Source organism: Xyrauchen texanus, chromosome 16 (genome assembly GCF_025860055.1).
Source record: "Xyrauchen texanus isolate HMW12.3.18 chromosome 16, RBS_HiC_50CHRs, whole genome shotgun sequence".
Classification (NCBI taxonomy): domain Eukaryota; kingdom Metazoa; phylum Chordata; class Actinopteri; order Cypriniformes; family Catostomidae; genus Xyrauchen; species Xyrauchen texanus.
The window spans coordinates 3,701,504-3,714,836 of NC_068291.1; the positions used below are offsets into that span (position 1 = coordinate 3,701,504).

A 13,333-nucleotide genomic window follows, 5' to 3' on the forward strand; every position below is an offset into this window, starting at 1 on the left:
TTTGTTTTATATCCAAGTCCCTCATTTCATCTATTGTAGATTACTCAATTGGAACCATCTTAGTCTCAGATCATGCCCTGGTGAGTTTAGAGATGTTGCCACATACAGAGAAAAATAAATCATATAGTTGGCACTTTAATGTATCCCTTTTGAAAAATCCTGATTTCCAACAAATATTAAAGACTGAAATCAATGTTTATATGGAGACCAACTGGTCCTCAGTATCCTCTGTGGGCGAGGCTTGGGAGGCACTTAAGATGGTTCTTAGGGGTCAGATCACACAGTATGCCTCATTCATAAAAAAATCCAAAGCACGAGAACTCGTGGAGTTGGAAGGGAATATTAAAAGTGCAGAGGCAGAACTGAAGTGCCAAATGTCGTCTGATGGCCTCAGGTAATTGACCTGATTGAAATACAGATCTAATACTATTTTGTCGCGGAAGGTGGAGTTTTGTTTATTCAGGGCAAGGCACTCATACTTTGAGTTGGGGAAAAAGCAGGGAACCTTCTGGCTAGATATATAAAGCATAGAGAGTCTTTCCCTACCATTACCTCAGTGAAATCTGCTGGTGGTGAAGTATTTACCTCGGCCATTGATATTAATAATGCTTTTAAATAATTCTATCTTGATCTTTATAGTTGCACATCTTCATCTACTGATGAAGATATTTGAAAATGTGTCGAACCATTAGACCTGCCTAAACTTACAACTGAGCAAATAAATTATTTTGATTCTGAGATAACCTTGAAGGAGCTTTACGAGGTAATTAAGGCCTTAATAACAGGCAACGCCCGGGGCCAGATGGTTTTGCTGCTGAATGTTTTTGATCTTATGCAACAGAATTGGCTCCACTTTTGTTAGAAGTTTATACAGAAGCATTAAAGAATGGAAAGCTTCCCCCAACCATGACAAAAGCCAGGATCAGTCTGATTCTTAAAAAGGACAAAGATCCAAGTGAGTGTAAAAGTTACCATCCAATGTCCCTGATCCAGCTAGATGTAAAATTGTTGGCTAACCGATTAAGTAAAGTTATGACATCTCTTATACATATAAATCAGGTGGGGTTTTTTCAAGGCCGTAGCTCTTCTGATAACATTAGGCGTTTCATCAATATTATATGGTCAGTAGCGAATGATCAGCCTCCGGTCGCTGCCATCTCACTTGATGCCGAAAAGGCGTTTGATATGGTAGAATGGGATTGGAAAGTATGGGTTCGGGAGTACATTTATTGGTTGGATTAAGTTACTTTATAAACACCCTGTAGCAGCAGTACAAACAAATGGACTAATTTCAGATAAATCCCAGACTACATTTAAAAAAATTACATAGGCCGATGGACAAACGTGGGCTAGGCCTACCCAACATTTTGTTTTATTATTATGCGTTTGCTCTCAGGCATTTGACTCATTGGTCACTTCCGCCTGAAAGACCCCCTCCCTGGTTTTGTATTGATCAAAAAGTCCTTGCCCCATTGCAAATCCTTTCTATCAAACTAGCCGGAGAAGCTAAGTTACACCCCATTACTGTATCTCGCATTTGCACTCGGTATGGACAAAAGTGTCCAGAGTGTTTAATTCAGACATTTATTTGAATGCTGCATCGAGCATATGGCTGAACCCAAAAATTGTGTATTGACAAGTCCCCTTTCAGCTGGTCAGAGTGGATTGTGAGGGGGGTTACTACATTCGGTGACCTATATAAGAGTGGAGTATTGAGAACATTTGGTAATTTGGCTCAACATTTTGGGATTCCCAGATCTCAGTTTTTTAGGTATCTACAGCTGCGCCACCTGCTCTGTACTATTTTTGGGAGTAGCATACCCCCTCTCTAAAGCAGCAGATGCTTTGGGAGAGGTGATTACTGCTTTTGGAAAAGGTCATGAGCCATCAGTGTATTACTCCCTGCTAGTTCAGAGTCTGGGGAAAGAGCTTTATCCTCAATCAGGAGATTATGGGAGAAAGATTTTAATTTGGTATTTGAGGATGAAGGGCTGGGATTCAAAAAAAATGTCAAGTCTATATCTAGAGATGCAAGGGTGCAACTTATACGATTCAAGATTCTACATAGATTCTATTGGACCTCCTGTAGACTGTATAGGCTTGGTCTTAAAGACACACCCACCTGCTGGCATGGCCAATCAGAGGATGGAGACATGGCCCATGTTTTTGATGTTGTGCTGAGATTCAGGAATTTTGGTTGAAGGTACAGAGTTTTGTGTGTAACGTGTTGGGCATTCAGATTTTGTTTTGCCCCAGACTCTGTGTCTTGGGTGATGGGGCAGTCATCAACGTAGGTGACAAATACATAAAAGATTGGGTCTTCACCAGTGCTATGATTGCAGGCAGATTGTTTTAAGGGGTTGGAAGTCAGTGGGAGCACCCTCAATTTGGGAGGGGTGCGAGGAGATGGGAAGGGTGGCAGCCTTTGAAGAGGTAATGTGTAGAAGGCTGGGGATATGGGATTCTTTTAATGGGAAATGGGGATGATATTTTATGTTTTTGGGGGGCTCATGGAGTGGGTCTGTGGAGAGAGAGGTATAGTTTAGAGTTGTATGTTTATTATATGTGTATATGTATGTATGTATGTATGTATATATATATATATATATATATATATATATATATATATATATATATATATATATATATATATTTTTTTTTATTTTTTTTTAATTCTCTGTATATGTGTGTACTTATGTAGGAACAATGGGATGTTCGTTTGGGGTCGGTAGGGTTCTTGATTGGGGAGGGGTAGTATTGGGAATTAATGTTGACTCATTGAATATATGTTTTGTTTTTATTTGCTTTGAAAAATCTATATAAATGTTAAATCACAAAAAAGAATCATGTTTGACCCTCAAATCCCTCCAGCATTTGAAAAGGAAGTGGTGCAGCATACGAACAGTGACACATCTGGGAATTCACTCCATAATCCAGCACATAAAAACCAGTTCAGCATCTGTTAGATATTATGCGATGACTAACATGTTCAGAGATGTGAAGGGGTCCCAATGAACACAGTGATGTGGATGTGGTGACTGGGGGCAGATGTTGAACATGAAAATCATTTTGTTATCCATTTGTAACCAAATGTGTATATGAGTGTGTAAAGTGTGTGTGAATGGCCTCACCACAGTTCAGTTCTTCTGGAGTGAGGGTGGCGACCGAGCGTCCCTGCAAGCGGCTCGGATTGTCGCATGTAGCTGCAGCCTGGGCGTTACCAGACTCTGCATAATGCTTCAACAGATCAGCTAACCAAAGAAGTTCACAATCACAGTTCAGTGTGTTTGAGTCCAGGCGCCTATAAACACCCACAAACACACACACACAAGTGGACCAAATGTCAGTAAACATAAGAAAGAAGTTCTGTGTCAAGTCTTGGCTTCTTCTCGAAAGCAGCATTTCTCAGAGCTGCAAACAATCATTGCTAAGTTGCAACAAACCTCTAAAAATGATAATAACAAAAAATGAAAATTCTGCCATAATTATTTACTCATCTTCCAAACCTGTATGGCTTTCAATTTTCATATTTGTTCTGCCTTGTGAATGATTTAGCCTAAGCAAATTTCCATAGTTTGTATGATAAACGATGGAAACACATAAAAGTATTGATTTCAAGTTTGATTATACTGTAACTATATAAACAATATGTTTTTAAGTTTATTGCAAAATACTCAGAAATATAAAAATATATAGTATATATAAGTAGTTCAAGAGTGTAGTGAGGGTGTCTAGATTGTGTCATTCACAGTGTGTTAAGTGGGCAGTCACTGCAGAGCCCTTTTGGAACACTTTGTTCACCATAATAGAGCACAACTGTCAAAATACCATTCATTTATCCCATTGACAAATTGATTTTCAACAATAACTTATAAAACTTTGAAAACAGACCTACCTTGAGCTGCGAGGTTGTACATCAATGGCATGCTTCTGTTTAAGCCATCCATCTGCATTATCTGAACTTCATTGTTTAAAAATCGTGTTTGATAGCGGAATTCATGGTTAACAACTACATTACCCATGATACAGCAAAGAAGAATCCACCAATCAGAGAACCGCGGCTAACAAAACTGCAGAACTTGCATCGGAGTGACCACACGCTCCCATGATGCACTGTGAATGACGTAATTGAGTTGGTCTCCCTTCACCCTTAAACTACTTACTGTATATATTTGTACATATCAGGGTATTTTGCAATAAACTTAAAATATATTGTTTCTATCCTTAAAATCAACAACCTAAAATCAATAGTTTTATATATTCCAATAGTTTTTTATTCAATAACATCATTCGCAATGCTTCATGGGATTGTAGTCCATGTATTCATGAAAGATGGGAAATACACAGTCTTGTATCTTTGTCTTTGTCCAATTTTCAAATACTTTTTTGCCTCACAACAAAGTACGTGATGTTGTGAATCTCCTCTGAGCTGGTTGGTTTGGTTCATGGCTCAAAACATCCATCAAAAATGAAGGATTTTATAAAAAGTCTATGGAAGAGATTAATTTGGAAAATAATTCCAGAACCCAGATGCCTGAAAAATTGTGTGGGCACTGTTGAGCTGATTGTATTATCTGATTAGTGGATCTTTGCTCTTCAGGATAATGGTTAGTGTAGTTCTTCATCAGAAATTCTGCTATTATTTTACAATTGTTCAAAATTAAAGGTTTAATAATGTGGACTGATGGCTGCATAAGAAGCATTTACTATCAATTAACAACCTCAGAGCTTGCCTTAGGTCTGGCTTTAAAGGTTTCAAATTATCATTAATAATCAATTCCCATGTGGCCAAAACTTGAGATTGGAGAACATTATTAGAGTCTGAAATTTTACTACAGTTTTTAATTTATTTATTGCGTGTGTTTGCTTCTGGAACTGTAAAAATGACAAACGCTTTTTTTGTTCTGTTTTTTGTTCATTAACTAACAAACCAATAATCAATTAGCTTAAACTTGCCAGGGCCTACTGAAGCTAATAACACAGGTTGGTGCAGTCGTGTCTAGATGCTAGAACTCAATACTCGCTCTGCAAAAAGCCTAGTGTGATTCACAACTAATATTTGTATACTGTGGAGTCGCACAGCAAGCCTACCTCATAATACCAATCTCACAAGAGTTTTGCAGAACGTCAGAACTGATGTAACCTCCGTTCCCTGATGGAGGGAACGAGACGTTGTGTCAATGGAAAACGCCACAAGAGCTGAACCGAGTTACGCAGACTGGCGGTGCGAGACGGGCAGACCTCGCATAACTACCCCCAACTCCCCTACACCTAGGGGAATGGCTAACTGCTCAGAAGTATAAGGACTGGCTGGCCCCGCCGTGGCCTTCTCTCTGTTGTTCTCCCCAAAAAAGGAACAAAATCGTTCGGCTGCAGGCCAAATATAAGGTCCAAGCTGGGGGGTGTCCCATACGACACACGGACTTACCGGTTAGGAGCAGAAGCAGTCCGAAGACTTGCCGGCTGCTAGGTTAGGGAGGAAGAACGTCCAGGGTTCACACTTTTTGCGAACGCAACTGGGGAAAGAGCGCACGTTTTCGTCTCAAGGGAGGAGAAAGGCACTATGCACAAGCGATACACCCAGCCAGCTGACCCGAACATACCTGTTTGTGTCATATGATAACACACGGTACGAAACTGGCTCAACCCTGAGGTTATAGAACCTTGCAAAGGTGTTAGGTGTTGCCCAGCCCGCGGCTCTAAATATGTCTGCTAGAGAGGCGCCGTGGGACAACGCCCAAGAAGCCGCAACACCTCTGGTTGAATGGGATCATAGGCCAGCAGGGGGCGGCACGTGCTGGGTGTGGTATGCCATAGTGAGCGCCGTCAGGAGGGCGGTCTTCTGAGAGAGCGCCTTTAGCTCTGCTAACACAGGGGCTCGATGGGAGCTCCCCGAAGGCCTCGAAGGACCACGGAGAGGTCCCACGAGGGAACGAGGCGCGACCTGGGGGGGTTTAACCTCCTCGCACCTCTCAGGAACCTGATGATCAAATCGTGCTTCCCTAAATACTTACCATCCACTGCATCATGATATGCCGGTATGGCTACATACACTTTCAAGGTGGAGGGGGACAGCCGTCCCTCCAACTTTTCCTGCAGAAAGGAAAGCACTGATCCAACGCATCTGCGCATCTCTGTGGGTCTTCACCTCGGGAAGAACACCATTGAGCAAACAGACACCACTGCAGGCCGTAAAGGCGCCTCGTTGAGGGGGCCCTCGCCTGAGTGATCGTGTCTACCATTGTGGGTGGTAGGCCACTTAGGTCTTCTGCGTCCTGTCCAAGGGCCAGACATGGAGTTTCCAAGGGTGCCAGATGGTGCCTCGTCCCTGAGAAAGAAGCTCCTTCCTCAGGGGAATTCGCCGGGGGGGGGGGGCTGTAGCGAGGAGCATGAGGTCCGAGAACAAAATCCGGAAGGGCCAATAAGGGGCCACTAAAAGGACCTGCTCCCCGTCCTCCTTGACTTTGCACAACGTCTATGCAAGTAGGCTCACTGGGGGAAACGCATACTTGAGCAGCCCCAGGGGCCAGCTGTGTGCTAAGGCATCTGTGCCGAGGGAGCCTCAGTCAGAGAGTACCATAGTGGGCAATAGGAGGATTCTGGGGAAGAGAACAGGTCGACCTGTGATTGGTCGAATCGACTCCAGATCAGCTGGACCACCTGAGGGTGGAGCCTCCACTCTCCACTGGGCGTAACCTGCTGTGACAGGGTGTCCACTGTGCTGTTGAGGCGGTCCAGGATATGAGTGGCTATGAGTGGCTCGCAGGGACTTGAGCCAGTGCTGACTCCAAAGGAGGAGATGGCGGGCGAGTTGTGACATATGGCGAGAGTTGATATATGCCACCATTGCTGTGTTGTCCATCCGGAGCAACACGTGCTTGCCCCTGATCAATGGCAATAGCCTCCTCCGGGCAAGTAGTACCACCAGCAACTCGAGGCAGTTGATGTGCCAACGCAGTCGCGGGCCTGTCCAAGGGCTGGCGAGTGAGTGCCTGTTGTATACTGCACCCGAGGCCCGTTGGGAGGCATCTGTCGTAACCATGACGTTCCATGGGGACCTGGCATACGGAAACTCCTGCCCGTAGGAATGCTAGGTCTGACCAGGGGCTGAGAAAATGGCAGCAAGCCTGCGTGACAAGGACGCGGTGTGCTGTGGCGCCATGCTCGTCTCTCGACACGGGTCTGTAGCCAGTGCTAAAATGGTCTCATATGCATCAACCCAAGCAGTGTGACCGTCGCTGAGGATGCCATATGCCCCAGGAGCCTCTGAAAGGATATCAGTGGGACCAACGTGTTCTGTCTTAGCACACGCAGACAGCTCGTTGGTGAGGTGCACTGTCATTGAGACCGAGTCTAACTCCATACCGAGAAAAGAGATGTTCTGAACCAGGATGAGTTGTGTCGAGGAAGAATCGAGACATGGAAGTACGCTTCCTTCAGGTCTACCGCCACAAACAATCATGATGCCGGACGCTCGGTAGAATGCGTTTCTGCGTGAATATCTTGAACGGGAGTCTGTGCAGAGCCCGGTTCAGAACTCGCAGGTCGAGGATTGGCCGCACCCCGCCGCCTTTTTTGGGTACGAGGAAGTAGGGGCTGTAAAACCCCTTCTTCCCCTCGGCTGGAGGGACTGGCACTATCACGCCCTTCCGTAGAAGGGAGGCGATCTCCACACGCAAGGCAGCGGCATTCTCGCCTCTCACCGCAGTGGAGCGGATGGCGTTGAACCTAGGCGGGTGCCTGGCGAACTGAATCGCATAGCTGAGTCAGACGGTCCTGATCAACCAGCGTGACGGGTTGGGGAGTGCGAGCCATGCCCCCAAGCACCGTGTGATAGGGACCATGGGGACTACAGCATCGGACGTACCATTGGGCGGGGCCTCGCGACGGGATGGAGCCTGGGGTGCTGAGTCTAGAGACATCGAAGCATTTAATTGGCTCCTTGTGACTGCTCCTGGAACAGCCTGGGATGGGGGAGGAAGATTTTCATCCTCGTGGCCCATGGAGACAGTTGGCGTGCAGAAAAATCAAATTTGTAAAGAAATAAGGATTCTCCACCCGACCCTCTGGTGGGGAAAGGAGTGGTCTGCTTACCAGCTCCCATAGTGCAGTTTCCTGAGTCCCAGGGGCACTTTGAAGACATCTTGGGGTTCTTGGCGGCCGGCTGTGAGGTGGGTGGTGTCGCAGTCCTGCGGGTAGCTCCGCGACGAACCGGCAACCTCGCCCCAGCGCTCGGTTGGAGCATACGAGCGTGACAGGGAGTGGGAGGTCCGTGAAGGAATACCTGGCGGAGAGCCTCCCACTGAGGTCCCCATATTGGCCCCAGTGCTAACCGACCCCGCCTCATACCCGTAGGTTGAAGGAACAAGTCGGGGAGCCACTGGGGTGGCTTGCGCTCTTACGAGGGCGAGCAGTGACCGCAACGTAGCCATGGTCATGTCCTCGCAGTGAGGACATGAACCATCCATGAACAATGACTCCGCGTGAGTGGTACCCAGACATGAAAGGCAGCGATCGTGGCCATCAGACGGGGAGAGACATTGACTGCAACCAGGAAATAAACACAAACGAATAGGCATCTTGAAAAATACACTTTCCGTTTGCGCCACTCTTATATATATGTATATATAGACATGTATATATATATATATATATATATATATATATATATATATATATATATATATATATATATATATATAAAAATCGAACTTATTCACTCCGTGAACTTCTTGTTTTTTCTGCTGCTGAAGCGCCCAAGGGTGTTTGCTCAGCACAACGTAGTGTGCGAGGGGGAGGACCGCTGGAAAGTGCCGTAGATCCTACGAATCCTAGAATTCAGCTCTGTGACTTGCTCGCTCGGCTCAGAAGAAGATATCTGATGTGTGTTTGCAGCGTCACTCCTTTTATACCCGTATGTTCGGGGGAGTGGCATGCAAATTCCACAAGCCAATTTCCATTGGCCTTTTCTCAAGATCAGAGATGTCTGGGCTCCGCAGGAGCAACCCCTAGTGTCAACTCATCGACACAACATCGAGTTAGTGACAGATAGGGAACAAGGTTTTCCCTGAACAATGCACAACCACTTGGTGCAAGGAGGTTAAATTTATGTATTATTTTTATTTACAACCCAATTAAAATCCTATTGTATAATTTCCGTTTATTGTCATGTTTATACAATTTTTGGAGTTTGAGTTTGAAATCAGACTGACTTTCAATCAAGAAACAATTTCTGAGCAATTAAATACTTCAACTTTAAATAAACAGCATGAAAGTATCTGATCTTTCAAATGAAGACTCACACACATCAAGACAGATGAGAGTAATATTAGACAAGAATACTCACAGTCTCTTCATAGACTGCAGATGAGAGAAGGTTCCTAATGCAAGATGAGTTATTCTGTTGTTGTGCAAAAATCTGCAACACATATCAATGAGAGGTGACAGGTTCAAAAGTGTGTATTTACTAATCAGGGATATAATTTTTTTTGACTACGATAGGAAAAATAAACACAGACATATAACTAAATAACATATACATATACTTTGGTGCATTAACTCATCCTGCACTGTTTGTGCTAAAGAAATAAATGATATCTCAAATGACACGTCTTGTTAAGGAGAGTAAATTATTAATTTTCTAAGAGATAAGAGCTATTTGTATTGTGGATGATAAAACAGGCACACATTTTTCTTTACAAAATTAAAAATCCCTTACATTGAAGGAGAGACCGAATCATGTCATAAAGACCTGAAGGTGGACGCTTTTGATTTAGGCCAGTAAATAACCACTCGTAAAACTTTTCCTACTGCATAGAACTGCATTAAAAAGCAACCTGAATACCCAAGCATTGTGATGTGGAGTTGTGGTGTGCACAAGCAAATATTCGTTTTCTTCATCAAATGTATAAGTATAGTTATTTTCATTTTTGGGAAATAAACCAGACTAATTTAAATGATTAGTATCTAGTTTCATACTATATTTTAGTACTTCAACTTCTATATAATTTCCTCAAAGTCCTCACACATGTGTTTTAAGTACATTTCATCAGTTTTCCTTATTTAGTGTTATGTCTTTCAGGGTATAACAGGAGTAGCATTCATGGTAGATTCTGGTACAGGAAAAGGGCCATTGAAGTTATACAGCGGGCTAATCTGTGATGTTCCCGACAGTCTATATGCTCCGAGGAAATGAGATCTTGAGATAAAGGTCCACAGGGATGTTCTTAATTTATACCAGGTCAGATAGGGCCACTTCCCTAGCGACTGCAAAGAAGGCATAATCTGGTTTAAATACAAGTGACTGTACTGACAGCATCTTTGATAACCTGGCAAAGGAAAAATGTGTTTTAACCCTTTAATGCATACAAGGTACTCATTCCACCCCCTGTACCTTGTCTATTTTTTGAAGTTATGCCCACGCCTCTTTAGTATTCCTCAACCTTTCTCTTCTGAAGAGTGAATACTGAACAAAAAAATTGTAATATTTTTTTTTTAACTGCTTAAAGTACCAAAAGTGTTTAGTGTCATTAAAGACCGAGATATCTTATAGGGTTGCTTTTTTTACACTCATCGTCATCAGGATTCCTGTCTCGCTCAGCAAGAAGAGGCCACATGATCCACCGGGCGAGCCATCAAAGTTTTGGCAGCGTAATTCACCGAGCTCGCCTCCCTTGTCTGGTGACTGTCATCTCAAGATAAGTCCCCTGCACCCACACCACCACTGCCACCCTCATCGGGGTCAGCACCACCCACTGCTTCTCAATTTGAGCATCAGATCAACCCTTCAGGATCCTATTTGGGGGAGCCTATCTATTGAAGAGCTTTTTTATTCCAGTGCTCTCTGGCATTTTCCTTGCAGCCATCTGCATTTCCCACCAGCCAATCAAAGGTGGCTTATGTTATTTAACTGCTGACTGGTCGAGCATGTCTTTGGGGGATGGCAGTGTGGGAACAGAAACATCCACGTTGCTCCTTGTTCCAGTCCTTAGCTGAGGAACTTCAGAAGGTCTTTGACTGTGCAGCGCATGGCAGAGATGCAGCATGTGCTCTAGCCGAACTTCACCAAGGAACGCTAGCAGTATCTGAGTATTCCATAGAGTTTCAGAGGCTTGCTGATAGTTGTAACTGGAACGAGGAGGCGCAGTGGGACTTATTCCTGCATGGGTTGGCTGACCCCATGAAGGACGAGATCTATGCTCTAGATCTACCAAAGAATCTTGATGGACTGGATCTTGCTATTCGAGAGGACACACGTCTTCGGTGTCGCTCGTGTCTAGGATCTACAGCATCTCATGAGCATCTGCCGTATGCTTCGTCACCTTCCAGGGGAGTTTTGAGTCAGGTTGCGGTCAGCCAGTCATCTGAGGGAGAACCCATGCAGGTGGACAGAGCTCTGTTGTCCTGAGAGGAGAAGAACCGTCGATGCACACAAGGTCTCTGTCTCTACTGTGGATCTCCAGTTCATCAAGCATATTCCAGTCCGGTAAAAGAGAGAGTCCACCAGTAGTTCAGGTTACTGGTGGGTAGTTCATTCCAACAGAAATCCTCATTTTCAATTCTCCTCCCGGTATGACTGCAGTGGGTTTCTCTGCATCACTCCTGTCAAGCCCTAGTCAACTCCGGTACTGAGGCCAACCTAATTGACGCTTCCATGGTGAAGGCTCTCAAGATCCCCACTACTACTCTCAATGTCAAGATTCTGGTCAATACTCTATGCAACAATCCACTAACAGAAATAAAGAACTGCACCACCACCTTAAACCTCACTGTCTTGTAACCATTCTGAACTCACCTCATTTCACATCATTGACTCTCCACTCACCCCAGTGGTCCTCTGACCTTGGTTATGGACTCGGACATGGTTATCCACACACAATCCACACATTTGCTGGTCTGGTAACATGATTTTGGCTTGGAGTACTTTCTTTCATGCTTCTTGTCTTTTGTCCACACCTTTCTTTCCATTCCATACTGATTTTTTCTCATTCGCTCCAGGAAAATGTTCAGCACATCAGACGGGTGCTCCAACGGGTGCTAGAGAATGGGGTTTTTGATAAGGCTGAGAAGTGTGAGTTCCACGCTCGATCGGTAACCTTTCTAGAAATGGAGGGGATTCAGATAGACCTAGCTAAGACTAAGGCTGTGGTAGACTGGCCAACCCCGGATTCTTGCAAGGCCCTGCAGAGATTCTTGGGTTTTGCCAATTTTTACCGGCATTTTATTCACCATTACAGCCAACTAGCCGCACCTCTGATGGACCTTATCTCCACTGAGTTTTGCTTGTTAAGGGAGGCCGACCTGGCTTTCTCCAAACTCAAGGGCCGGTTTGTTTCGGCCTCCATTCTTGTTACTCCTCACCCATCTCGTCAGTTTGCTGTGGAAGTAGATGCGTCAGATGTGGGGGTAGGTGCGGTACTCTCCCAACGGAGTCCCTCCGTTGACAAGATACATCCGTGCACCTTTTCCTCCCATCGTTTGTCTCCTGCCAAATGTAATTATAATCATGAGTGGCTGGCAGTCACGTTAGCCTTGGAGGAGTAGCGCCATTGGTTAGAGGGGTCTGGGGTACCTTTCATTGTCTGGACCGATAAAAAGTACATTCGCTCCGCTAAACGTCTGAACACCAGGCAAGCCGGTGGGCTCTTTTTTTTCCGGTCACTTTGATTTTTCTATCTCTTACCGTCCTGGTTCCAAAAACATCAAGAGTCTGTACATACAGACGTTATACGTTGGTGTCATTCATCCATATTAGCCTGTCACCCTGGAGTTGGGTGCACCATGGCTCTGGTCAGACAGAGATTTTTTGGTGGTCATGCATTGCCCATGATGTTCGTCAGTTCGTGGTCACCTGTTCAGTCTGTGCTTGTTCTAAGACTTCCAGTTTGTCCCCAGCAGGACTTCTTCAGCCACTGTTGGTGCCTTCAAGACCCTGGTCCCATATTGCCCTAGATTTAATTACTGCCCTAACTCCCGCCCTCCCAGGGATTTACAGTTGTTTTGACCATAGTGGACCGGTTTTCAAAGGCAGAATATTTCATTCCTCTACCTAAATTACCTTCTGCTAGAGAGACAGCGACTTCTGTCGTTGACCACGTCTTTTGAATTCATGGCCTCCCGATAGATGTGGTCTCCGACAGGGGGCACCAATTTGTTTCCAACTTTTTGAAGGAATTTTGTAGATTACTGGGGGCTACCGTCAGTCTTACCTCTAGGTTCCATCCTCAGAGCAATGGGCAGGCTGAGCGAGCTAATCATGACCTGGAGGAAATTTACGGTGTGTGGCTTCCCACAATCCTTCTTCTTGGTGTCAGCAACTTGCGTGGGTGGAGTA

At 44.8% G+C, this 13,333-nt stretch overlaps 1 protein-coding gene across 1 annotated transcript in view; it reads right to left on the bottom strand.

The window, feature by feature from the left end:
• LOC127656724 (peroxidasin homolog) overlaps positions 1–13,333 on the bottom strand; it is a 127,086-nt gene that overhangs the window by 64,595 nt on the left and 49,158 nt on the right. Inside the window, exons 6-7 of the mRNA XM_052145207.1 lie at positions 9,347–9,418; positions 3,132–3,301 (exon numbers count right to left, since the gene is read on the bottom strand). Coding sequence (XP_052001167.1) covers positions 3,132–3,301; positions 9,347–9,418 — 242 coding nt within the window. The remainder of the gene's footprint in view (positions 1–3,131; positions 3,302–9,346; positions 9,419–13,333) is intronic.